Raw genomic sequence first — 26,919 nt, forward strand, 5'->3', positions numbered from 1 at the left:
TCTCTAAATCTTTGAATTCATTGGACCACCTCATCTGTAGAACCAACCGTTCCTGAACCCCCCCTCCCCTTTACAGTGGGTCGTTTATGTGAAAGAAAGTTCAAGTTCCTTGTTCTTGTGCTTAAGTTGTTTACTCCAAAGGAAGTTATGTTCCCTGTTCTTGTGGTCAGTAGCCCTTTCTTACTTCTCCTTTCTCCAACTGCAAGAAATCGCTAAACCACAACGTGTCCCTTCATAACCTTGTTTTTGCTGTCCCCATTTCCTTTTACAGAAGAAGTCAGCTGGCATCTGTCACAAGCCTGGTTGACTAACTTATCTATTGATATCAACTTATTATCTCCAGCTGTAGCCTTGCATGTATTTCTTGCCCTTTATGTGCTTAGATTACACCTTATGTGTATTCCTTATTCCTATGTACTATATTATGCCTATTTAGACCTCTGCACCCCCAAGCATCTAAGATCCCAAGTGTATGTGTGTGCTACTTGCCCCGTTACTTCCCCACCCCAGCATTTACTAATGTGTCCGTGAACCCCCCTCCCTTGTACTCTTATAAATAGCAATGAGAAGCAAAGATCTCTCTCAACAGAAAGAAATCAGCATGTGTGCATGAACAGCAAAGTCAGGGTGGGGGTTTCTTAGCAGAAAAGTAAGGAGGGCAAAATTTGCGGTAATTAGTAAGCTATTCTAAATACATATATATGTTTATGATGAGCTACAGCGAGGAACAGCACAGATTTTATAAGGATGGGGAAATAATGTGATCCCTTTCAGAACACACGGATTGGGTGTCTTCACGCCTCCTTTCAGCTGAAACCTGAACATCCTCAGCAGGCTGGTCAAGAAGATAAAGAGTTCAATCCTCACTAGCTGCTGCCCAGGACACACCCGATCCCCTGTGGAGAAAGGAAAGGAAAGACAGCCACTGAGTAACAATCTCTTCTTCAGAGCATTTCCCCCAGCCTGGAACAACACGTGCATCTGAGAAAGGAAGCCCCTTCCCCACCTCACACCCCAAAATAACCCATGAGGAACTGCCCCTCCTACAGCTGCCCCCTCTATAACTCCCTTGTACTCTATTGGTTGGCATCATTCAGAGAGGTGTGGCTTTGGCCAAGGCTCCACCAGTAGCTCAAACTGCTTCTATACAGTTTCAACGCAGGCAAAATTACTGGAAATACTTACGACAGAGAAATGCATAGAGCATCTTAACTTAAACAATGGGGATCACAGGGAATGGGACTGAGAAAGAGGGTTTTTTTACTTGCGGCTGTTGATCCACTGTTAATTTGCTACATCCACTTTTGGTTTCATTGTATAATTGAAAACTGAGCACCATCTGAGCAGTGCTTTCTTCTCTGCTTTTATGTTACATAACCTTTAGGTGGGACTCTGGCATAAATGCCAAAACTAACCAAAATCCCTATATATAGCAGCTGGGCACATTCATCTTTTATACAGTAGCATCAAACAAAATAATAATAATTTCTGATGTCCCTCTTTTAACTATTAAAACCTGTCCCCTTCCCCAATTGAATGCTGTGTTTTCCCTACATCACTAAAAAGTGCTGGTTATTTATTTATTTATTTATTTAATTACATTTATATACCGCCCCACAGCCGAAGCTCTCTGGGCGGTTTACAACATTTAAAAATAGTAAACATTAAAAGTATACAATTTAAAAAACACACATAAAAAACAGTATAAAAACAACAGTTCTGGTTAGTTGCAGAAATTACACTTGAAGACCAAATCATCATCTAGGGAACTGGAAAACGAACAGGAGTAGGGAAGGACAATTGCACAATAAATGTCTTATGTAGAGAAGTTTTATGAGCTGCTTGCATTCAGAGGTGAAAGTACCAGGGTGGTACTTTGACATAATGCAAGTGCAGTCTATTCTCTCATGGAAAAGGAAGAAAATTCATCATCCCAAATATGACATCAATTTATCTTTCAGCTATTCCACTAATAAAGAACACTGAACGATTCTACGTATTAAATGGGAATGTAATTCATTGACTATGACTAAACAATCATTTCCCAAAGTCCATCAGTAACAGTGCAATTCTATGAATGTTTACTCAGAAGAAAGGGACCTGCTCTTTGTAGAAAATAACAGCCTAAAAGGAGTATATATGGCTTTGTACTTTGAATCTAACTCAGAAAACCTGTCTATGAATCACAAGCAGGTCTGGATTTCTGCATTTACCTGCACCGAATGGTAGGAATTCTTCTCTAGCTGCAAAATTTCCATCCTTGTCCAAAAAATGGTTAGGGTTGAACTTTTCAGGAGACTCCCACCGCTCAGGATCAAGAAGAACAGAGCGCAGATCTGGAATAATATATGCCCCCTGCAAGAAAGGAATGTTAGACAGAGAATGAAGGCAGAACAGTACCTTCCAGGATTGTCCCCCACTTTTACAGTACTAATCACCAGAGGACTCACTCCAGACTCGATATGTTGGAGGACTCCAGTTGGATAGTAGAGCTCAACAAGATTTCCTCAGTTCACACACACACACTGACTTTGTTCCGTGTTCTGCTTGCTGACCTGACTTGGCTTGCAGTGAATTGGGCCAGCTAGTGGATGTTCAGTGTTCCTGAATTTGCATCAATTAAAACTGAATTTGTGCAAGTTATGCCTGTAATTTGCACAAATGCATAAATTTCAGCTGCATTTTGTGCAAATTATGCAAATTTTGGACACAATTTGCACAAATCCTACATATTAGCACAATATGTGGCCCTCATTTGTGGAAATCTCTCAGATCCAAAAATGCATGTAGTAAGTACCCAGAATTCAGGGAATCCGCATGACTAGGCTCACAAAACAGCTGAGTCAGCTGTGCTGCAGCGGTCTGGTGTCTCCAAAAAGAAGCAGAATTCCCAGAAAACAGACATATTCTATAAAAAATATGGTGCTATTCTATATAGTTGTTGCCCCAAAGGAATAAAAACATTTCGGGGGAGTGTTTTCTGTTGGCTACATCTTCAGTCATTCAAACCTTTTTCCTTTTTAAAAGCTTCCTATGTAGCCCGTTAAGAGAATTGCCTCAGAGCATGTGTTAATTTCAGTCATTACGTTTCTATGCCACTCGATACTCAAAGTCCTCTGGGTGATTCACAAAAATTAAGGGCAACAGCTCCAAATCCCCAAATATTTCCCAACCCCAACATTTCCCTGGGATGATGCCAGCAGGTGCTTTTTGGTTTTACTTTGTATCGGGGTGGGGGTGGGGCTCAGAGACAGGGAGGCCTGCCTGCATACTTTCAATTGCCTGGAGAAGCAGGTTTTAAAAGGGAAAGGGTGGACTTAAGCCGCCAGGTGTAGCCACTGATATTCTTCTAATCCTTTCACCTCCTCCTTGAAAATAACCAGAATGCCCCTTTCCTAGTTGCAATCAGCTCACGGGAGGAATGCGGGTGGGTAGGAAGTGGGGGTGGGAGTTTACGTTGGCCCTAGATCTCGAATGTCCTTTCTATAATAAACACTGGATATTTACAGCTGTAAATTTGAAAACCTTCAGATGTGTATTTTTGAACCCATAAAAAAGGAATTTAAAGCTTCTGAAGCTCCATGCTCCTGAGATTCAGGATTGTGACTATGGGCAGTCACTGCATTCTGTACCTTAGGAATGAGATAACCGTTCACTTTCACATCCTTTGTACATTGTCTTGATCCCCCAAATAATATGACATATTTTGAACGCTGCACCTCATGAATCACAGCATTAGTGTAGGGCAGTTTCTTTATATCTTGGTAGCAGATGGAATGAGATGAACCAAAAACATCTTCTATCTCCTTGTAGACTTTGTCTGAGAAAAATAATGAAAATGGAAGCTTTAGTTTAGATATGACTTTATTTCATAAATCTTCAAAACTCCTTGACAAATATTTATTCAACATGAGTTGATATAACAAAATCTCTAAGTGGTTTACATGCCAAGGTATTAAAAATCACTTTTAAAGCACTCAATTAATAAACATTTGTTGGTTATTAGTGTTTCATTTTGACACAGTAACCACTACATTGCTAAACTGGGCTGCACAGCCTGATCCTGGGTAATAGCGCGGGGTGCCAAGTTCAGGGTGGACCAAACCAGAGCTCAGGGTGGCCTTAAGCAGAGCTGAGTAGGGTGCCAACATGTGGGTGGGGGAGGAGCACCAGAGGCACCTCTTGCCAGGAGTGCTGTGTTTCCTAAGGCTTGACCTTGCCTCACCTAAGTTAGGTTGAACCTCCAGTGCTCACACTATTGAAATATAGTCAGAACCAGGTCCCAAAATGTATGTTGGAGCAAAAGTTGAGTTCCATTTTATGAAGTCTACTGCACTACTTTTGAATGTTGTTATATCTCTCAGACTTGTTACGACTGCCAGTTCTTTGTTTCTCACTCTTGAGCATCATCAGATGTGAGGAAATTGTGTTTCCCTACAATCACTTTACCTCCTGCTTCTGTCCCAAAATAGGGACTAACAGCTTCCTCTTTCTTCATGCAAGGAAAAAAGAGGCAGCAAGCAACCACCACGTGCCCCATTCAGTGGGTTTTTTCATCACACTGCTTCTCCTGCACACAGCAGGAAATGGCAGCAAGTTTCATTACAGACAAAAATCAGATTTTCTCGGTCTTTTTTGTAGGGCTGTTCATGGACCCGCCGAACCACTTCGTGGCCTGATATGGAAATTCCAGATCAGGCCTCAACTGGTTCGGGCCGATCCACCCATCTCCCGCTCCACTCTGTGGAGCGAGATCCAGCTCCACCGCAGTTGCTGCATGGATGGCGGTGGCAGCAGGTAATCCAACCCCCCACCCTTACCTGTGTCCGTCATGGTCCACCGTGGGTTTCAATTGAGGCCCCGGTTGAAGCCGGAAGAGAAGGCTGCAGCCTCTTCCGGCTTGAAGCCAGGGCCTCGGTTGAAGTCTGTGATGGACCACGACGGAGGCAGGTAAACCCCCCTACCCCCTACCCCCTTACCTGGCTCCGCCGCCGCTGCCACTGCCGCACAGTGGTGGTGGCAGCAGAGCCATGTAAGCGAAATGCCCCCACCCCCTTACCTGCCTCAATCGCGGGCTTCAACTGAGGGCCAGCTTCTGTTTTGAGGCCTGCTTCTGCTTTGAGGCCTGGCCCTCAGTTGAAGTCTGTGATGGAGGCAGGTAAGCCCCCCTCCCCCCATCCCTTTACATGGCTCCATCGCCGTCGCTGCACGGACTGTGCCGCCGCCGCCACGTGAGTCCCCCTCCCCCACACTTACCTGCATCTGGAGCTCCGGATTAAGGTGAACCACTTTGCCTCAATGCGCAGCCTCCCGACCCGATTCATCTCCAACTTTGTTGGAAGCGAATCAGGCCATTCCACTATCGCTTCTCTGAACTGAAGCAAAGCGGAGCACAGCCCTACTTTTTTGTAATGGAAAAATGAGCAGAATGAGCAAGACATGGATGGCGTCATGAAAAGGACCTGCGAAAACCCATTAGTGGCTAGGAATAAACATACTATAACTGGTTGTCTGATGACGCTCTTTTTAAACAGTTTTATTGAGACTGTGATGATGTATTTTGTGCTAATGGGTGGTAGGCCATTCTGGTCCTGGCCTCTTAAAGGATGTTCATAAACTCATTTATTTGAGAAATTCCAGATCAGGCTTCAACTGGTTCGGGCTGATCCACCCATTCCATTGAGAAAGATTCAAGGGACATAGGAACCTGCCTTATTCTGAGTCAGACCATGGGTCCATCTAGCCCAGTATTGCAGACACTGATTGGAAGTAGCTCTCAAGGATTTCAGGCAGGATTTATTCTTCACTCTACCTGGAGAAGCTGAAGATTGAACCTGGAAATGTCTTCTTGCAAAACACGTGCTCTTTCGCATTGAGCTATCGCCCCTACCCTACCCTACCCTTTTCTAAGAGGCACAGTCAGAGTAATTTATTTATTTTGTCCTTTGACCAAGTCCATTGGAAGTTTATGCTTGCTACATTGAGTAATTGTGTTTTTCCAATGGAATTTTTGAAGTGGGTTAGAATTTTATATTCGACCCCAAGAGCAAAAGTTGTGACCAATGGTTGGTTGTCAGTTTTCTTTGTGCTTGGGCGAGGTTCTAGGCAAGGATGTCCATGTTTTCCATTGATATATGATCTATATGTGGAACCACTGGCATGCACAATTAAACAGAATAGTAGTTGATCAATGTCTGAATTGATGCTGATTGGAGACAGCATATTTTATAGTGTGATGGCTAATTTTCATAAAATCAGGTGCCCTGATTTTATTACCTATCTGTGAATACTCATACCCAGAGATATATCTCAATTGATTAAAATAAATTTAAATAAGCTGATCAGTGAGATTGCTTGAGATATGGATAGATGGGCACCATTAAAGTTGAGTTTATGGGGGGAAATCAACACACTTAAGGTAACATCTCCAGTGCTATCTCCAGTATTTGAGGCAGTAAGCCTGTGTGCACCAGATGCTGGGGAACATGTTGGGAGGGAGCTGTTGCACCATGTCCTGCTTGTTCATCCCTGGCCAATGGCTGTTTGGCCACTGTGTGAACAGAGTGATGGACTAGATGGACCCTTGGTCTGATCCATCATGACAATTCTTATGTTCTTATGTTCTTTACATCGTACCTTGAATTCTCTATGTTATATGTGGGATTCCTTTTTTTATACTTGGCAAATATTTTCAACAACTTAACCTTTTGTTTCATATATTTTTCTGGAGCTTGTCTTCACCCTGAGTATCCTTGAAAAGGATGCAACTTCCAATTAAAGAAGGTGGGTTTGGTTTTCCAGACCTTGCTTTGTACCATCAGGCCTATCTATTGGCTTGTACTATGTTTCTGGCTTTTCCAGTTTGTTTAGATTTGCCACCCTGGTCCGTTTTCAAATCCTTATAGTTAGAGCCTCTTCCAAATGGATGGAACTCAGTTCTCGACACATTAGAATAAACAACCCTCTCCTACAGTCTTGGCTGATAGAGAGGTATGGCATATGGCATCATGTCAATTACATTTTGATCCATTCTCTCATGCAAAATTGACAGGATTGGAATAGAGAATTGGTGTGTCCTATTTTGCCTAATCAACGGATTGTTGTCTTAGAATCTGTATCTTATTTATTTATTTATTTATTTATTACATTTTTATACCGCCCAATAGCTGAAGCTCTCTGGGCGGTTCACAAAAATTAAAACCACAATAAAACACCCAAGGTTAAAACACTTATTAGATTGTAAGCCTATGCGGCAGGGTCTTGCTATTTACTGTGTAATCTGTACAGCACCATGTACATTGATGGTGCTATATAAATAAATAAATAATAATAATAATAATAATAATAATAATAATAATAATAACACAGTTACGAAATACAGTATAAAGCGCAACCAGGATAAAACCACACAGCAAAGTTGATATAAGATTAAAATACAGAGTTAAAACAGTAATATTTAAATTTAAGTTAAAATTAAGTGTTAAAATACTGAGTGAATCCAGTCCTATTTGTAATGGTAATGGAATTATTGGCGAATGCAATACGAGAAGATGAAGAGATTGAAGGAATAGGTAGTATGAAGGAAATTAAATTGAATATGTTTGCAGACGACACGTTGTTGATGATAAAGAATCCAATAGAGAAGATGGGGAGAATTAAACAACAATTGAGAGAATTTGAGGATATTACGGGGTTAAAAATAAATTGGTCTAAATCAGAATTGATGTTGTTTAATTATACTAAAAAGGAAGAGAAGGATTGGGAAGAAAAGGGAAGAGAAATTAGAGTTAAGAATCAGATTAGATATTTGGGAATAAAAATTACGCAGAAATTAGAGAGTTTAGAGAAAGAGAATTTAAATGTGTTTAAAAAAGAGATTTTAGCAAAATTGGAAAAATATAAAAGGTTAAATTTATCTTGGTTTGGAAGAATAGCATTAATAAAAATGAAGATTTTAGCAAAGATTAATTTTGTGTTCAGGATGCTACCAATAAAAATTTCAGAATTAGAGCTAAAAAGTTGGCAAAGGATTATAAATAATTATTGCAATGGTGATAAGAAAGCGAGGGTAAATAAAAGTAAATGGTATTTGAGCCAAAAAAAGGGAGGATTGGGTCTCCCGAATATTAAATTATATTATGTAGCTAATAGATTAAGATATATAGTGGAGGCAATTACAGGATTAGGGGAATTAGATTGGATGGAAGAAAAAATTACGAGTAATATAGAGACTAAATTGGAAAATGTATTTTTTATGGAAGGGAAAAAAAAATGGGTGGAAAGTATAAATAACCCGCTCTTGAGGTTTCACTGGGAAATTTGGAGTAAATATAAAGGGGAGCTGCTTCCAAGAGGCTCTCCTTTGTCACCAGTAATAATGTTGAAGAATTTCCTGGAGGAATTAAAGAGTAGATTAAGTAAAGTTTTAATAGAAAAAAATAAAATGAAATTAAAGGATTGGTTAAGAGGAATGAGTACAAGAGAGGATATGGAAGAGGTTTTGAAGGATAAAAAATTAACTTGGTTAAATTATAGGCAATTAGAACAGTGGACTAAAAAGTGGGTAAGAGATAATGGAGAGTGTAGAGAATTAACAAAGTTCGAGGAACTAATAGTTAAGAAAGATAATGAAAGGGAGAAAAGAACAGTGTTAAAAGGGTTGATGAGTGAATTATATAGAATATTGGTAGAGAAAGGGACGGTGGATAATTCGGGTAAAATGGTTTGGGAGACAGATTTGAAGGTACAAATAGGACAACAGGGTTGGGAGGGATTATGGAAACAAAGAGCGTTGAGAAATATGTCAGTAAGAATAAAAGAGAATTATTATAAAATTGTATGGAGGTGGTACCTAACTCCGGTTAGATTGAATAAGATAAACAATCAGCAATCAGAAAATTGTTGGAGAGGTTGTGGGGTTAAAGGAACGTATTTGCATATGTGGTGGGAATGTAACTATGTTCAGAAATTGTGGAAGATGGTGTTTTTGGAGATTGAAGAAATTGTGGAAATGAAGATAGAACGAACACCAAAAGTTGCATTGCTGTCACTATTTGAAGAAGATTTTAAATGTAAAAAGGAAACTAAGGAACTGATAACAAATTTGTTGATTGCAGCAAGATTGATTGTAGCTAGGAACTGGAAGAGTCAAGGGGAATATTCTATTGAAGAATGGTATAAAGAAGTATGGGATATAGCTATTAATGATAAATTAACAAGTAATATTAAATGGAGAAGAGGTATAGCTAAATCAAATGATTTTGAAGGAATTTGGAAACAGTTCCTAATATTTGTGTTTTCTAAAGGAAGTGGGAAACCACCAGCAGAAGAAAGTATGAGATTCTGGAATCAGGAATGAGATCCCGAGGTGGGGGGTGCACTTGTAGGTTATTTTGACTATGTTATTAAGATAAGATTTTGTATTCAAATTGAACATTATGTAGTATGTTGTTGTTGTTTTTATGTGAATGTAAATGTGTATGTTTAAGTATTGTAGAAAATAAAAAAAATTATTAAAAAAAAATACTGAGTGAATAAAAAGGTCTTCAGCTGGCGACGAAAGCAGTACAGTGTAGGCGCCAGGCGGACCTCTCTGGGGAGCTCGTTCCACAACCAGGGTGCCACAGCGGAGAAGCTTGTATCTGAAGCTTTTAAGGGTCTTTAGGCTATGTCTTATTCAGCAAAGACATCCTGTTTTGGGTTTACTGGACTCCACAATGCCTTTTCAATAAGGGTCTGTCTAACTTTCCTAACTGTTGGAGATGTAATACACCTAATGCTTCTTTAATTCATATGTTTTGGTGTTGCTCAATAGTGGCCCCCTTTTGGGAGGAGGTTATAAAAAGGATAAAACTTTGTACTGAAACAACCTATAATGCGGTAGTATATCCATGTCCTCCTAACTTACCTACCAACTTCTTGGCCGGCACATGGCTAGCACAAATGAATTTTCAAAGCCCTTATGACAACTAAAAGACTTTTATTATCCTGTTGGAAGGACAAATGCTCAACTCCCATAATGCAATGGACTGAGGACTTAACCACATTATCGAAATTTGAACAGATGTTATATAGGCGCAACTTACGAGTGGATAAATACATGGCTATATGGTCTGCTTATCTTGAAACCTATGCATAACTCTCCCCCTGTCTTTCCCCACTTTTTTTTAAATGGCTGGGGGAAAATGAAGATATTCCTATATGTGCAATGTTATTTTCATAATTTTTGTTCTGTTATTTTAATTATTCACAATAAAAAGGAATAAAAAATAATTGTTGCATTTCTATACCACCCAATGCCCACAGATATAAAATAGTTAAAGCTTCCTCTTCTTAGCACATCATTTGATAGGTAAGAAATCTTCAAAGAGTGACACGATAGGGATCAAGAGTGGCCCTTGTTCCCATGGGGCAGACCTCTCTCACCTTGGATATCTGGATGGTTTGCCAGGAGAAATAAAGCCCATCTCAGAGAAGTGATGGTTGTCTCTGTTCCCCCAATAAAGAAGTCGTGAATGGAGTGAGCCAGGTTCTCTTCATCATAGGTAGAGTTGGGATCATTTCTGCTCTAATGTTGAAAGTGGGGAAAGGTAAAATTTAATTTAGAATGAATTATAGGCTGTCCCTCTGCACTTCCTTACTTTCCTAACCACCCATATCATCCTAGCAGCAAATCATGTCTCATAGTTGAGTGTTTTGAGTTCCTTGTACTCTGTCCTGTGCAAACCGTATATTCTACTGCATGTGAAGATCTCTGGATTGCATTTGTGCTTGGTGAAGAAATTTTGTGTGGTGTGATATGTTTTATCTCAGATATACACTGAACTCCACATTAGTTAATGTGGAATAACTAATGCCATGTGTTACATACTCCTGAAGCTCAATAACACCCTTTTCTCACTCCTTAGTAACCCTGATTATGAATTCAATAGGGTGGTTAAAGGATATCAGGGATAACTGATCTACGTTAAGTATTGACTATGCATCCACTGACCCTGTTCAGATGACACACTAAGCCTTAGTAGGGCAAGCATTTTCAGCTAAATGTTGTGGGTTAGCAGGTTGTGTGAACCATTCCTAACCATGGTGACTACACTCATTAACCATTTGCTGCAAAAGTAGTGAGATCATATTTTGGAAACAAAAAAAAAATTTTTTATATATTATTTATTTATTTCATTACTATACCGCCCAATAGCCAAAGCTCTCTGGGCGGTTCACAAAAATTAAAACTATGAAGGAGGACACCCCAACATGGCTGGCCATCAAGGGGGCTTGCCCACACAAACATGGCCTTGGTCACATGTCTGATTGCAGGAATGTAGAGTGTGGGAAATAATGAGGCTGACAAAAGATTGGGATTTAAACAGGGCCTGTGATCCAGAGACACCCAGTCAACCAAGCCTGTGATCCAGAGACACCCCATCTACCAAGCCTGTCAAAAGAGGTTAGCTTCCTCTTCCCCTCACCTGGCATTGGGACAGGGGTGAGGGAAAGAGGCCATTAGGAGGAAAGGCTGTACATTGCCACTAAACATGCTGAAATGGAGTGAGAAAGAATGAGGGTGTGTGTGCCGCGTGGGCCCTTATCCAGTCCAGCGGATCACCTCCCTTGAGTTACAGGAAAGAACCAGCCTGTCCTCCTCAAACTTAAGGCCTATCCCTTTTCTGCCCGGCTCTTGTACCCTTCTGATGGCCTGGCCTTGCTCAGGAATGGGCTGTAGCTTTCCCTGCCTTGGCAGCAAACTCTGTGGGTTGTAATGAAGGCAAGGTGGACGGCAATGCTGGGGCCCACATGAGTAGGGCCTCTACCCACCTCTATGCACCCTGAGAAGACCCCAGAAAAGAACAGGGCCATGCAACATCTCTACCCAATCATAGTTGAGTGAGGTGGCACCTGGGAGGGAGGCCCAATGTGAGGCCATTTATTCGGACTCTCAACTTTCTGTTTGTTAACCAGTTACTGATCTGTAAGGCCCTCTCCTCTTATTCCAATACTGCGAAGTTTGTTCAGGAGATTTGGTGAGGGACTTTATCCAGGGTGACCATATGACCGGATTTGCCCGGATTTGTCTGGGGTTTTGATGGCAAATCCGGGTGGGGGAGGGGAAATCTGACTTTTTTCCAAAGAGCAGCTCTAATGGGAATTAACAAAAATGCTTATAACTCTGTCATTTTTTAAGATAAAGTCATGAAACTTGGCACAATGGTATCTCTTAGGTAGAGCTTTAGCCATACCAAATTTGAAACAGATCCGTTTATCCATTGATTTTTTAAGGAATTTTTTAAAAATAGAGGTTTTAAAATTATTATTTTTAAAGTCGTAATTTTTAAGATAAAGAGATGAAACATTGTACCCTGATAGGATTTAGGTAGAGCTTTAGCTATACCAAATTTGAAACAGATCTGTTCATCCATTGATTTCTTAGGATTTTTTAAATAAGGTTTTAAAATTATTATTTTTTTAAGCTGTCATTTTTAAAGATAAAGAGCTGAAAGTTGGCACCATGATAGCTTTTAGGTAGAGCTTCAGCCATAACAAATTTGAAACAGATCTGGGGCCAGTAGCAAACCCTGTTAACAACAACAGCAGCTTGCAATGAGTGAAGATACAGTTGTTGAATTATGGCTTTATAAGCTGTTTAGTTATTGCACAGACTGGGCTTCTGGCACATAACCTTTTGTGTTAAGTTTCTGTCTGGGCCCTTACAGAAACTAGCAGAGATTACAGCGGTTCTCAGCCAAGTCAGCAAAGACATGAATTAAGACAGAGATTTGAATAGGTTAAAATAAACCTTTTTACTGGCAAATACATATATAATTTAGTTATGGCAATACAGACACAAATACTTACAAACGGTCAGTCAATTCAGCTCACATGAGGGACATGGAAGTTATACCTTCCTTCATTCATTCTTGCACATGAAAATATATTTACTTTTATAGGCAACTTGTACAATGATGCAACTCCTTGCTACCCTTAATTGAAGACAATCAGTTAAACAATTATTCAATTATGACACTCAATGTCCAGGTGCAGAGTTGACCTTTAAGTTTCTGCTGAGTCTTCTGTTGCTCCAGATCCTCAGCAATTAACAAATCAATGGAAAACATAACCAGGATCCATTCCAGGATCCAACAACAGTCAGAAAAGATATTTGAGGGAAGGGGAGAATGTAACACACAGAGTATAGCAAAAGCTTCAAAGTATAGCAAAACCTACAAAAGTAGGAGTGAGTGAAGTTAATTTCAGATACATTGAATCTCTCACTTGTTCTTTATTTCAGTGATTTTAACATTAAGATGTTATGTAGAACAGATTTGTCTTAAATGTGTGCTGTAAAATCAGACATGTGACCAAGGCTATGTTTGGGTGGGCATGCCCCCTTGGTACTGGACACGCCCCCTGGGGGCGACCATGTTGTCCTCCTTTTTGGTTTCCAAAATATGGTCACCCCACTTTATAAAAAGCCTTTTGGAAGTCCAAGTAAACAATGTCCAGTGCATCAGCCCTGTCTACATGTTTGTTGACGCTCTCAGAGAATTCTAGGAGATTAGTGAGTCAGGACTTGCCTTTGCGGAAGCCATGTTGATTCTTCTTCAGCAGGACCTTACTAATTTTGTCTTTAATAATGCTTTCAAACAATTTACCTGGAACAGATGTCAAGCTAACTGGCGTGTAATTTCCTGGATCCCCCCTGGATCCCTTTTTAAAAATTGTTGTTACATTGGCCATCTTCCAGTCTTCTGGTACAGGCCTTAGCTAGACCTACCTGTTAGTCCGCGCTGGAGGGGTGAAGATCTCACAATGGTTTTATCACAAGATCCCCTCTCTGTTTACATGTGGTGCGTGACGACCTCAGAAGGAGAGGCATTGTGTACACCATTTTAAATTTTTTTAAAGGAAAAGCAGTGCACAAATGCTCATGCGCAAAAGGTAGGTTTTTTTTTTTTTTAAAAATACAATCACTTTCCCTGCTCCCCCACCCCCAATGGGAGTAGTGCTCCTGAGGAACTCTGCACCACGTGCACGGGTCCTGGCTCCTCGTGAGGAACCGCAAGGGGCCGGGACAAACTCTGGCGCCCACCCACACGTTCTGTGGTCTTTGGCTCATCTTGAGACCGTGGAAAAACCGGGCCTAAAGGGGAGGGAGAGATCCTGGGGCAAGGGAGGGGTCATCCCTCCTTGATCCTGGGATCCCCTTTTTGTCATGTGAATGCACAGGGATGATCCCAGGGATCGCCCTGGGATTTCGCCCCATCTAGCTATGGCCACAGAGGCTGAGCTTAGGGACATGTTGCAATTTTATATTGAGTTTTTTGAGAATTCTAGGATGGATACCATCCAGCCATGGTGATGTACTTGCTTTCAATTTGTTGATAAGTCTGAGAACTTCATCTTTTGTCACCACTATTACACTGAGAGTCTCCCTTCCTGGCTCTGCCAGCACTGGTTGAAAAGTAACTGTTTTCTAATGAAAGTGTTCTGTCTGTCTAATCTGTATGCCAAGGAAATGCTTGTGTAGTGACTCTATCTTGTTTGAAAGCCTTTTTCCTTAATGTAAATTGAATTTGGCTAATACATGCTATATTAAAAACAACAACCTAAATTAATCAGTATATATTATTTATTTCAGAACATATGGTTAGGATTGCAGTTTTAATGTGAGATATACCACCATTTTTCTTTCATAGATCTTAACATATGGGTCACAGATCACCCACCTAGAAATGCACTTTGCCCTGCTGTGTCCCCTGCTGAATTTTTTTCTAGTGCTGCCAGTGCCTCCAACATTTAGTCCTGTACAGTGGTTCCTTTCCATATAGAGCTATGAATTGCTTCCCCCTCCTTTATAGTATAGGATGAGTTAAAATATGTAGCAGGGATTCTTTTCAACTACTCTATAATCTTATAGCAAGAGCTGTAAATTCTTGCTGGATTCCCCCCTGATTTAGCTCTCTACTAAGTGATTACTTCTCTGGGATTTTGATATGGCCTTGTTTTGGCTTCAGCAGCTGTCTATGAATTTTGAATTATAAATGTGTACTTTACGTAACTAAATAGTTAGGTAATTTCACTTACCTTGTCTTGCCCAGTTGCTTAACCAACGTATGTCCTGACACTTTGGCGCTGGAACTGAGATGCTTCATGCTTAATCTGTGCTGTGATATTACTGTTTACTTTCAAGATCAGCTAACCCAGATTAATGGCTCTTTCACAGTTTACCCATTTATATAGCAAAACCATTGTGACATAATGGCTAAAGTGTTAGACATAGATGGGTAAGAGATGGGTTCAAATTCCTGCTCAGCCATGAAGTTCAATGGATGCCTGGGTGATCTTCAGCGAGTAACACAACCTACTCCACAGACGTTGTGTGGATAACATGAAGTGGAAATTATGAACACCTACATCAGCATCACAGAGTAATGTGGAATTAAAATATAATCAAGAAATTACTTTGTACAGTCAGGAGGATTAAAGATTACTCTTCTTAGTTTTCTCAATATGTATTTTTGTGCAGAATGGGCCCTAATCCAAGGTTATTTATTTAGTATAGAAGCAAAGTTGCATAGGCATGAAGCCTTGAGGCATAGGTTTCCATTCAGCAACAGCAACCATATTATCCTCGGAGTTGTGAAAATACCTACTTTTCTTTTTTATAGATATTCAAGTGGATGCACTTGAGTATGGATTATAACTCACATTAGCATCTTAATTTAATATGGGTGAAGTTCGGGAGGGCATCTGCATGAAAATATTACATGAGGTCTAGAAGAAATTACTTGTGAGTCATATGGCTATCCAGTCACAGAAGGAAATGGAATGATACTTTACAGAAGAAGTAGTCAAAGGAGGAAATACAATAACTTGGATGAGTAGTTTTCAGGTACAGTATAGACTTACTTTCTCCATCTGAAGTAGATAGAAATCTATGTAATCCTGTGGCTCATGAAAGGACTGTTGCTCCTTATGCTTCTCTATCTCCTCCCTTGCATGTGAAAGCAGTATCTCAAGGGCGGAGAGGGCCTTTTTGTGAGGTCCTGGAAGATGGTTCATGATCCATGGGAACGTTTCATACAACTATAGGGAAGACAAAAGCCAAATCCTGACATCATCAAGGAGGAGGCTGGGTAACACTAGCCAACCCCTTTGGATTAGCACTTCAGTATCATTCTCTGGAATATTCTTGAAGCCTGACATATTAATTGTAATCTCATTTATTGCAAAGCTGGATTTAGCATCTTCTTCTGAAACCCACAATAAAAGGACTCTGGGGTGGAGAAGTGAAAGGGTTCACTGATTTGTATCGGGGTAGGGGCTGTCTAGAAGAACAAAATGAAGCGGGACATAGGCTGATAGAATTCTGCCAGGACAACTCACTGTGCATAACAAACACTCTCTTCCAACAACCGAAAAGACGGTTTTATACATGGACTTCACCAGATGGCCGACACCGAAATCAGATTGACTACATCCTTTGCAGCCAAAGGTGGTGGACATCTATACAGACAGTAAAAACAAGACCTGGAGCTGACTGTAGTTCAGATCACAAACTTCTTATTGCACAATTTAGAATCAAACTAAAGAGAATAGGGAAGACACACAGATCAGTTAGATATGAGCTCACTAATATTCCTAATGAATATGCAGTGGAAGTGAAGAATAGATTTAAGGGACTAGATTTAGTAGATAGGGTCCCGGAAGAACTATGGACAGAAGTTTGCAACATTGTCCAAGAGGTGGCATCAAAAAACATCCCAAAGAAAAAGAAAACCAAGAAGGCAAGATGGCTGTCTGCTGAGACACTGGAAGTAGCCCAAGAAAGAAGGAAAGCAAAAGGCAACAGTGATAGGGGGAGATATGCCCAATTAAATGCAAAATTCCAGAGGTTAGCCAGAAGAGATAAGGAATTATTTTTTAAACAAGCAATGTGTGGAAGTGGAAGAAGACAATAGAATAGGAAGGACAAGAGACCTCTTCCAGAAAATTAGAAACATCGGAGGTAAATTCCAGGCAAAAATGGGTATGATCAAAAACAAAGATGGCAAGGACCTAACAGAAACAGAAGAGATCAAGAAAAGGTGGCAAGAATATACGGAAGATCTGTATAGGAAGGATAATAATATCGGGGATAGCTCAGACGGTGTGGTCAGTGAGTTAGAGCCAGACATCCTGAAGAGTGAGATTGAATGGGCCTTAAGAAGCATTGCTAATAACAAGGCAGCAGGAGACGACCGTATCCCAGCTGAACTGTTTAAAATATTGCAAGATGATGCTGTCAAGGTGATGCATGCCATATGCCAGCAAATTTGGAAAACACAAGAATGGCCATCAGACTGGAAAAAATCAACTTATATCTCCATACCCAAAAAGGGAAACACTAATGAATGTTCAAACTATCGGACAGTGGCACTTATTTCACATGCCAGCAAGGTAATGCTCAAGATCCTTCAAGGTAGACTCCAGCAATTCATGGAGCGAGAATTGCCAGATGTACAAGCTGGGTTTAGAAAAGGCAGAGGAACTAGAGACCAAATTGCCAATATCCGCTGGATAATGGAGAAAGCCAGGGAGTTCCAGAAAAACATCCATTTCTGTTTATTGACTATTCTAAAGCCTTTGACTGTGTGGATCATAACAAACTGTGGCAAGTTCTTGGTGGTATGGGGATACCAAGTCATCTTGTCTGCCTCCTGAGGAATCTGTATAACGAACAAGTAGCAACAGTAAGAACAGACCACGGAGCAACGGACTGGTTTAAGATTGGGAAAGGAGTATGGCAGGGCTGTATATTCTCACCTTACCTATTCAAATTGTATGCAGAACACATCATGCGACGTGCTGGGCTTGATGAATCCAAGGCTGGAGTTAAAATTGCAGGAAGAAACATTAACAATCTCAGATATGCAGATGACACCACTTTGATGGCTGAAAGCGAGGAGGAGCTGAGGAGCCTTATGACAAAGGTGAAAGAAGAAAGTGCAAAAGCTGGGTGGCAGTTAAACCTCAAAAAAACCAAGATTATGGCAACCAGCTTGATTGATAACTGGCAAATAGAGGGAGAAAACATGGAGGCAGTGACAGACTTTGTATTTCTGGGCGCAAAGATTACTGCAGACGCTGACTGCAGCCAGGAAATCAGAAGACGTTTACTTCTTGGGAGGAGAGCAATGACAAATCTTAATAAAATAGTTAAGAGCAGAGACACCACATTGACAACAAAGGTCCGCATAGTTAAAGCAATGGTATTCCCCGTAGTAACCTATGGCTGCGAGAGCTGGACCATAAGGAAAGCTGAGCGAAGGAAGATAGATGCTTTTGAACTGTGGTGTTGGAGGAAAATCCTGAGAGTGCCTTGGACTGCAAGAAGATCCAACCAGTCCATACTCCAGGAAATAAAGCCAGACTGCTCACTTGAGGGAATGGTATTAAAGGCAAAACTGAAGTACTTTGGCCACATAATGAGAAGACAGGACACCCTGGAGAAGAGGCTGATGCTAGGGAAAGTGGAAGGCAAAAGGAAGAGGGGCCGACCAAGGGCAAGATGGATGGATGATATTCTGGAGGTGAAAGACATGACCTTGGGGGAGCTAGGGGAGGCGACAGCCGACAGAAAGCTCTGGCGTGGGCTGGTCCATGAAGTCACGAAGAGTCGGAAACGGCTGAACAAATAAACAACAACAACAAAGGGGCTGCTTACCTTAGCAGCAGTGATGGAGCCTGAGGAGACACTGGGCCTGTTCAGACTACACACTAAACCATGGTGGGGTCAATAACACTTTTGCAGAAAATAGTGAGCATATTTGAACCATGGTTATGTAGCCACGATGCTAAGTCATGGCTCACATGACACACTAAGCCATAATGTTTAGCTCCAAATGCTTAACCACAGTGCCTTAGCATGTCATCTGAACAGGGTCACCCTTTTTTTTCTCTTTTAGTTGCCAGAGAACGTAACTCCAACTCCAACGTAACCACTGATGCTGCTTCAAAGGTGAGCTTCTCTCCCCCATGTAAACTGGTTTACCTCTATTATATCCCAGCTCACCCTCTGCAGAATAGGGTGCCACAGGCAAACCAGGGAGGAGTGGTTCAATGTACCCATAAAGAAGGCTGAATCGATTTAGATCACTTCTACAACATTAAAGCTATTGAAGTCTCCTAACCCACATAGCTTCTACTGAACCCCTTCCCACCCTCCAACAACAGTCAGTTGCTGCTTCTGTTTTCTGTCACTCTCCTGCTACATACATCTGTCACTGTGTACATGAAAAAGGGAATTCTATGAAGGAGATTAGAAACTATAGGGGTGCACAGATTCTATAAAATCCATTATTTCTGTGTTTCACAGATTGTTAAGTGCCTTTCGTTCAATCATTGATTTATTGATAGAATCAGATTTTCCCCCATTTCCTGAATTTGCACAGTTTACATTACTGCAAATTCACCCTAGCAAAAATGCACAACACCCACCCACCTCATGTGCATTTCGGGGAAATGTGCTTTTTTGACTGGGATCAAAGACAGAGTCCTGTCTGAGTCAGTAAGAAAGAAAAAAGCCTACTCACAATATGAAAGATGCTGCCTGGAAATGCTAAGGCAACATGAAGGACTTCAATCAGTTTCTGGAATTTTTCATCTTCAAGAGAAAACCGGTGTCCAAATGTCACAGCACAAATCACATTGGAGACTGCATTGGTGATGGCCAAGGAAGGGTCAAGTGGCTGCCCTGAAAATGGAGGCATATTTATATTAATCCAGCATCTCCTATTAATACCCAGAGTGGGATTTCATAAGGAGACAATTGGGATCTTGGCCCAATTGTCTCCTTTGTATGTATTTTTGTGTTAGAACTCAAGTACTGGGAATGAAATTGTATTCCAGTGTACAGAGCACAAAACGTTTTCTGCAGACTTCAACATGTGCCTGCATCACCTTCTGATATTACATACCCTTTGCGCGTGCAAAAATCTCCACAAGCTGCTGGGCCTCCTCTTGTACTTGGTGCTCCATGCTTTTCTTTCCCAGCTTCCGCAGAGTCACTACACTAAACTTTCGCTGCTGCTTCCAGGTGTGCCCACTTGAAAATGCAATACCTTATGTCATCAAGAAACAATGGGAAATGATTATGTTTAAAATTCAAGAAAAAATGGTTAGGTTCCTGAACTAGAAGAGGCATTCATATATCCTAATTCATTCATAGAATACAAAGACTTCAAAAAACGAACAGATTAAAAGTACAGTGCTTCTTTTATGTTTCTCAGACTAGCTGTATCTGACTTGCAGGTAGAAATATTTACCATTATTATGGTTTCCATCAAAGGAGTAGCATATGCTATAAGTTCCACAAATAGAACTTGGGCCAGATCTACACCAAGCAGGATATAACCCTTAGAAAACATTTTGAAAACTGTATATGGAGTGTGTTGTAAACCATTTTACAACAGTAGTGTAGATCCTGCCCTGGTGTCTTGGGGAATCTGAATAACTCACTTTCAATCCTCATACATTTGCTACAGGAGTACATAATATTACTTCGATGCCCTTGTGCCATAAACATGCACCTGTTTACCTGCCTAGGTATCTTTCATTTCCCTCAAAACTCACCTGCTCTTGCCCTCCTTCATTTCTTTCCCAAATCCACCTGCATGCCTTCTGCCTGACTGCTCTTTACACATGGCTTTTCTATGTACACCTTTCCAACCAGCAAGACTTACCTTTAAAAACCTTTATCAGAAAAGGTCTGTGTCTCCTTTAATGTCTTCTGAGTGAAGGTGATGCTCTGTTTTACAGTATATGTCACAATCCTGTTAGTAGCTATAAATACAGTGCAATTGCTCTTTCCTGAATTCCCTTGCTAATGATATCTCCAGTTGACGGAAACTTTCATACAGAAATCCTTTGTCATCTTATGTTTTCTCTAGAGAATGGAGCAGTACAAGTTCTTACTGTTCACAACTTACCCCTTTCTCTTCCTACAACTTTTAGGAAAGGAGTCAACGTTCGCTCAGAGAATGCATCTTCATGGTTGATCAGCACTTCTTTCACTGCTTGGAATCCAGAAAAAACTATCGCAGGTTGATGTCCTAGCCACACAGTGTAAATATTTCCATATTGCTTTGCTATCTGCCATTTAGGTTAAAATAGAGAACAGAAATGTGGCAATCAAACAAATCAGATTATTGCAGTGAGGTAGATGTGTTTTTCTTTTTTGTTTATGATGTTAGGTCTGGTAATTTTCAAAGTATTGTCTTGTCCCAGAATTGTTCTGTCCCAGCATAGTGTAGCTTGGCTTGACTTGTTTGAGTGTGCCTGGATCTCCTAGGCTCTGAAACCATCTTTCTTCAGAGCACCTGCTGGATGCATGATCCAGGAGACCAGGGGCGTTGCTAGACCTACCGGGTGTTCCGTCGTTGAGGAGCGGTGAAAGCGGCTTTTCCCGTTCAGCCGTGACGCCTCATGCTCCACACCTGCCTTCGATTTGTGGCGGAAGTTTGCGCCGGTTGTGCTGCTGCCGCCGCGAGCACGGTTGCGCAGCCACACCGGCCTGATTGCCGCGGCTTTTTTTTTCGCTCGCTGCACGGTTTGCGCACGTCCGAAAGACCGCAAACTTGCGCAGCCGTCAGCGATGCCGCCGCCGGCCCTGGCGGCGGCAGCGGCGGCAGTGCCAGTGCCAGCTGAAGTGCTGCTGGTGCTGTTGAGGGTCAACATTGATGCGCTCACTTCCTGATGGGGGTCGTGGCGGGTGTCATATGACCCGAGGTCAATCGTCTGCATGGCCACTCTGTGCCTACATCTCCCATCATGCCTCTGAGGTGTCGGCGGCGATGACCGCCTCTGTGCCCTGTGCCCCATCCCAAGGAGCCAACCCACATCTGGCCGTAGCCATGGCAGCAGCCCACAAACAGCTCTGCCTTCTGCCAGCCTGGTACCCACACTAACAGGCAGCGTACAGCACCGTCATTATGCGGCCACGGTAGCTGCCCACCGCAAGGAGTCACCAGCCACTTTTCCGGTCCTCCGGTCCTGCGCAAACTGTCACTGGGGAAATAAAAAAAACCCACTAGAACAGGCGCACATCCCCCACCCATCCCCCACACACCCCAGCAGCACACTAGCCACTTTTCCGTTCCTCCGTTCCTGCGCAAACTATCAGTGGGTGAGTAAAAAAAAAAAGACGCTCCGCCGCACTGCCCCAGCTGGCAGACTGCGCGCAAATGGCGGAGGCGGCTTGACCGAAGCCGCTGACCACTCCCCCTTAGCACGCCTTTTCCTGCCCAGTGCGGACCGCAGTGACCTCACATCCTCCCACACGTACTCCAAATTACCGCGGGACGGCAGGAAAAGGCGCCCTAAAACTCACTTTTTTAAAGTCGGGAGAAAGAGGCTTCGCCGCAGGATAACGGCGGATCCTCGTGAACGTCATCTGGAAGCCTCGACGTGACTGCGGAAGGTAACGCGCGCTAGAGCCTCGTCTAGTAACGCCCCAGGTTCTGTGAGTGCATAGCTGTCCTTGACAGGAGGGGCTTGCACTTGCTAGAGTAAGGTGAACAGATGTGAAGAGGCTGCAATCCTATATTCCTTTATCTGGGAGTAAGCTTTATTGAAATCAATGGGTTTTCTTTGGGTCCTTCATTGGGATTTTTGTTCTCTGCACATTGAGACAGTGAAAATTCAGGATATATTTGGATAAAGGGAGGGAAAGATCTTTGTCTAGCATTGTGATAATGGGCATCCATTGTGATAAAGGGCACCCAGGGGACCTTTTCTTCTGCTGCCCCCAGACTGTGGAATAGCCTTCTGGAGGAGATTCATCAGCTTAATACTCTATCTGAGTTTAAGAGAGCTATAAAGACTAATATCTTCTGGCAGGCTTATCCAGATGAATTTTAAACCTAAGAGATTTAAGATGTTGTGATTGTTAAATGTTAAGAATGGTAAGACTATGGTCTTTGCAGTCAGAAAAGGTATTTGAGGGAAGGGGAGACCATATCACACAGAGTATAGCAAAAGCATCAAAGTACAGCAAAAGATACAAAAGTAGGACTGAGTGAAGTTCATTTTGGATACTTTGAATGTCTCACTTGCGCTTTATTTCAGTGTTTTTAACATTAAGATGTTATGTGGAACAGATTTGTCTTAATTGTGTACTGTAAAATCAGACATGTGACCAAGGCCATGTTTGGGTGGGCACGCCCCTTTGGGGGCTGAACATGTTGGTGGGCATGCCCCCTTGGGTGCAGCCATTTTGTCCTCCTTTTTGGTTTCCAAAATATGGTCACCCTATCATAGAATATTAGAGTTGGAAGTGGCCTACAAGGCCATCGAGTTCAACCCCCTGCTCATCGCAGGAATCTACCTTAAAGCATCCCTGACAGATGGTTGCCCAGCTGCATCTTGAAGGCCTCCAGTGTGGGAGAGCCCACTGCCTGCCTAGGTCATTGGTTCCATTGTTGTACTTCTCTAACAGTCAAGAAGTTTTTCCTGATGTCCAGCCAGAATCTGGCTTCCTGTAACTTGATCCCATTATTCCGTGTCCTGCACTCTGGGAGGATCGAGAAGAGAACCTGGCCCTCCTCTGTGTGACAACCTTTTAAGTATTTAATAATAATGTGCACTCCATCCCCGAACCGCTACAGATCCTGATCCAGTTTGGGTTGATTGGACCCTCCCACAATCCACTCCAGAACCGGATCTGGAGCGAGATCTGAACGTCCGGATTGTTATTTGGCCCCCATTTTGCCACCCGTCCCCACTTACTTGCCTCTACAGCACTTTGACTTAGCTGCTCAACATACATTTAAATAGAGTGACCATATTTTGGAAATCAAAAAGGAGGACAACATAGCCACCCCCAAGGAGGTGTGTCCACCAACTTGTCCAGCCCCCAAGGGGGCGTGCCCACCCAAACATGCCCTTGGTCACAGGTCTGATTTCACAGCACACAATTAAGACAAACCCCTTCTATATAACATTTTACATAATACCCAGAGGGCTTCAGCTATTGGGCAGTATAAAAATGTAATTAATTAATTAATTAATGCTAAAATTACTGGAATAAAGAACAAGTGAGACATTCTATGTATCTGTTAATAACTTCACTCATTCCTACTATTGTAGTTTTTACTGTACTTTGAAGCTTTTGGTATACTCTGTGTGATACAGTCTCCCCTTCCCTCAAATATCTTTTTTGATTTCAAATCCTTCACTAGATGATAATAATCTAACCTTTCCTAACATTTAACACTCTTTCCCCATCACCTTTCTCATATCCATACTCACAGATTCAACATAATGCTACCACTGAACAAAGGAAGCAGTTGAGAAGTACAGAAAAATCTAGTACAACAAACAAGCATCCAGCATTCAGAAAAGTTTAAACTACTATTACCATGCAAACATTAGCCATGGAACAAAATGGACTAAAGGCTAGCACCTCCTTGCTTGTTTCAACTTCAACCAGAAGTTCAACTGTAACAGTCAAAAACAACCAAGAAAAACAAACCTACCTCATTGACATAGCAATAACTAATGACAAAAATGTTACAGAAAAGGAAGAGGAAAAGAGAAAAATATACACCACTGGCTGTGGAAGTTAAAGAACTATGGCAACAGGGAAAAAATTACAATTAATCCATTACTCACCTCAGTCACCAGCATTACATCATTATTATTTTTAGAGAAAACCTACATGCATGCCAACATCCAGAAAGCAGTCATACTTCAAACATTTTCAATAGTCAGGAAATTTCTGAATCAGTAAAACACAGCATGACTTTGCAGAGCCCATGATCTAGATCAGGGGACCATGCTTACTTTTGAGTATAAATAAAAATGAGATATAGCACACAGACACACAGTTAAGGAAAATTCAGTTCTGGCCATTAGAGCAAACATCCACAACCACAGGCCACCCAGATGTTTTCGACTACAACTCCCAGGATTCATCAACATTGGCCATGCAGGCTGGGACTGATGGAAACTGAAATCCCAAACATCTGGAGAGCACCAGGTGCATTGGTCTTCAATTGGTTGGTCAGGACCCGCTACTGGGTTGCAGCCTGACCAAAGGCGGATTGCAAAAACAGCACTACCACCGTACAAAATACATGGTTAAAAGAAAAGAAGTGGGTCCCAAATGCATGTTCAGGCTGAAGGTGGCTCCCTGATCTGAAAAAGGTGGGAAACTACTGTCTTGCAGAGAGTTAATGGGCAGTGAGGAGTGCTTCAGCGCTAAGCAGACTTGGTGCTGGCCTTGTACCTAACCTGACACAGACAGAAGAGGGTTTGGTGTATATTCAGTGGAATTGAGACCTGGAATTCCTCATTGGACTGAATTGTGTGTATGGTTAAATTTATTATAGCGTCCATAGATAGCATAATATCAGTAAAATTATCAGTGGTTTAGATGACGAGGGATATTATTAAATAGTTTCTGATAAGCATCATCCTGAGATCTTCTACATTTCACATACATTCCTCATTTAATTGTACTGTAATATGCTGTTTACCACTTTGAGAACCTTTGGCCCTAAAATAGTATACAAATAAACCTTAACAAGCAGTTTTCCCCCCTGAACACAGTTTGTGGAGAAAAATCAAATCACACTTAAATGACATAAATATTGAATTACAGTGAAAACCTTTCTTATTTGTGGAATCTATGTGCCAACAGCTTTCCAACAAAGTTTTTTTCATGAGAATTAGTCAACAGGAAGGTAGTGAAAAAAGGCTAACCAACTCCTGACTTTGAATTATATATATAAAATTAAAAATAATATTAAAATGCTTTTTCATATCACATTTGTTCCACAATATTTTATTAACACAACTCTATTGTCCATGGTCACCTCAGAAAGGAAAGAATTCAAAATTCTCTTCACTCAATCTCTTATTCAGCTTAATGAGGTATTGATAAATTATTTGGAAAGAAGTACCTTAATGAGAGTATCTTCATGAAGTCTCATTCCAACTCGCCACAGGCCTCCAATGACTGGAAGGGAAAGAGGCCCGGGAGGGTAGTGTCTGCGTGACCAGAGTTGTCTCAGGAAGACCAAAATCAGAAGAGCCACCAGCACAGCAATCAGAAGTGCCCGTATCCCCATCATTCTCCAGCCTTCTCTTTGACTGTTGCTACGATGTCTAGGTATGTTGACTCTTCTTTCCCTTTTGGCCTTTCACCTGCCTTAGAGATGTTGCCACTTCTTTCTCTTTGTCCCTGTTAATCTCTATTTATATTCTCCCATTACAAAACAACATAAACAAATAAGCAATATCTCATCTGATATCATTTCCATGTAGCCTTAGAATTTGGTCCTCAGAGGTTGTGTCACAATAGCACGGTGTACTTTGTATCATGGCTAATGGTGCTATGTGTCATTCTAATAACTGGAAGGAGGTTTAATAAGAGATGCCAGTCTAATTCTGCTCAAAGCTAGCACAGGACCATTTTGGTGGGTGGTGATTGACATAAATATCCAGAAAAATCAGTATATCAAATGTTGATGAAATATATATATGAAACTAAGAAGAGTCCTGCTGGATTAGACAAAAGGCCTATGTAGTTCAACAACGTCTTTCCCACTGTGGCCAACAAGATGCCGCTGAGTGGCCCACAAGCAGGACCTGAGGGCAATGGCCCTCTCCCAGTGTAGCTCTCTAAAAACAGGTATTCAGAAGCAAACCATTGATAGTCTTATCATCTATGATTTCATGAAAGCCTCATGGATGTGTGAGTCCTGTCTCTTTTATTTCCAGAAGCTTTTCTCTTTTGCCTCCCTGCTATCCAAGGAGAGTTGTAAGCACATGTACATAGATCTGGTGCAGTTGATAATGTCCTTAATAGTTCATTTAAGTTCAGTCGAAGTTTACAAATCAACTATAATTATAACTTCACCCTGGGGTGGAGTTTTTCTT

At 41.5% G+C, this 26,919-nt stretch overlaps 1 protein-coding gene across 1 annotated transcript; it reads right to left on the reverse strand.

The window, feature by feature from the left end:
• Nucleotides 1-675: 675 nt before the first annotated feature.
• LOC134402409 (cytochrome P450 2J5-like) lies at nt 676-26,111 on the reverse strand. The gene is made up of 10 exons (XM_063131839.1): nt 25,941-26,111; nt 20,967-21,129; nt 19,956-20,099; nt 19,572-19,732; nt 15,907-16,083; nt 10,711-10,716; nt 10,426-10,567; nt 3,633-3,820; nt 2,214-2,355; nt 676-896 (listed from the first exon to the last, which is right to left on the reverse strand). The coding sequence occupies exons 1-10, from the start codon at nt 26,109-26,111 to the stop codon at nt 706-708; spliced, it is 1,485 nt and encodes a 494-aa protein (XP_062987909.1). The 3' UTR covers nt 676-705.
• Between the last annotated feature and the right edge of the window lie 808 nt (nt 26,112-26,919).

Source organism: Elgaria multicarinata, chromosome 8 (genome assembly GCF_023053635.1).
Source record: "Elgaria multicarinata webbii isolate HBS135686 ecotype San Diego chromosome 8, rElgMul1.1.pri, whole genome shotgun sequence".
NCBI classification, from domain to species: domain Eukaryota; kingdom Metazoa; phylum Chordata; class Lepidosauria; order Squamata; family Anguidae; genus Elgaria; species Elgaria multicarinata.

Excerpts from the sequence above, each read along its gene's own strand:
- LOC134402409 (XM_063131839.1), bottom strand. The coding sequence starts at position 26,111 with ATGATGGGGATACGGGCACTTCTGATTGCTGTGCTGGTGGCTCTTCTG. Across the intron at positions 20,100-20,966 it reads AGTTGTAGGAAGAGAAAGGG|GTATTGCATTTTCAAGTGGG; the intron begins GTAAGTTGTGAA and ends TGATGACATAAG. Across the intron at positions 897-2,213 it reads ATTCCTACCATTCGGTGCAG|GGGATCGGGTGTGTCCTGGG; the intron begins GTAAATGCAGAA and ends CTTTCTCCACAG.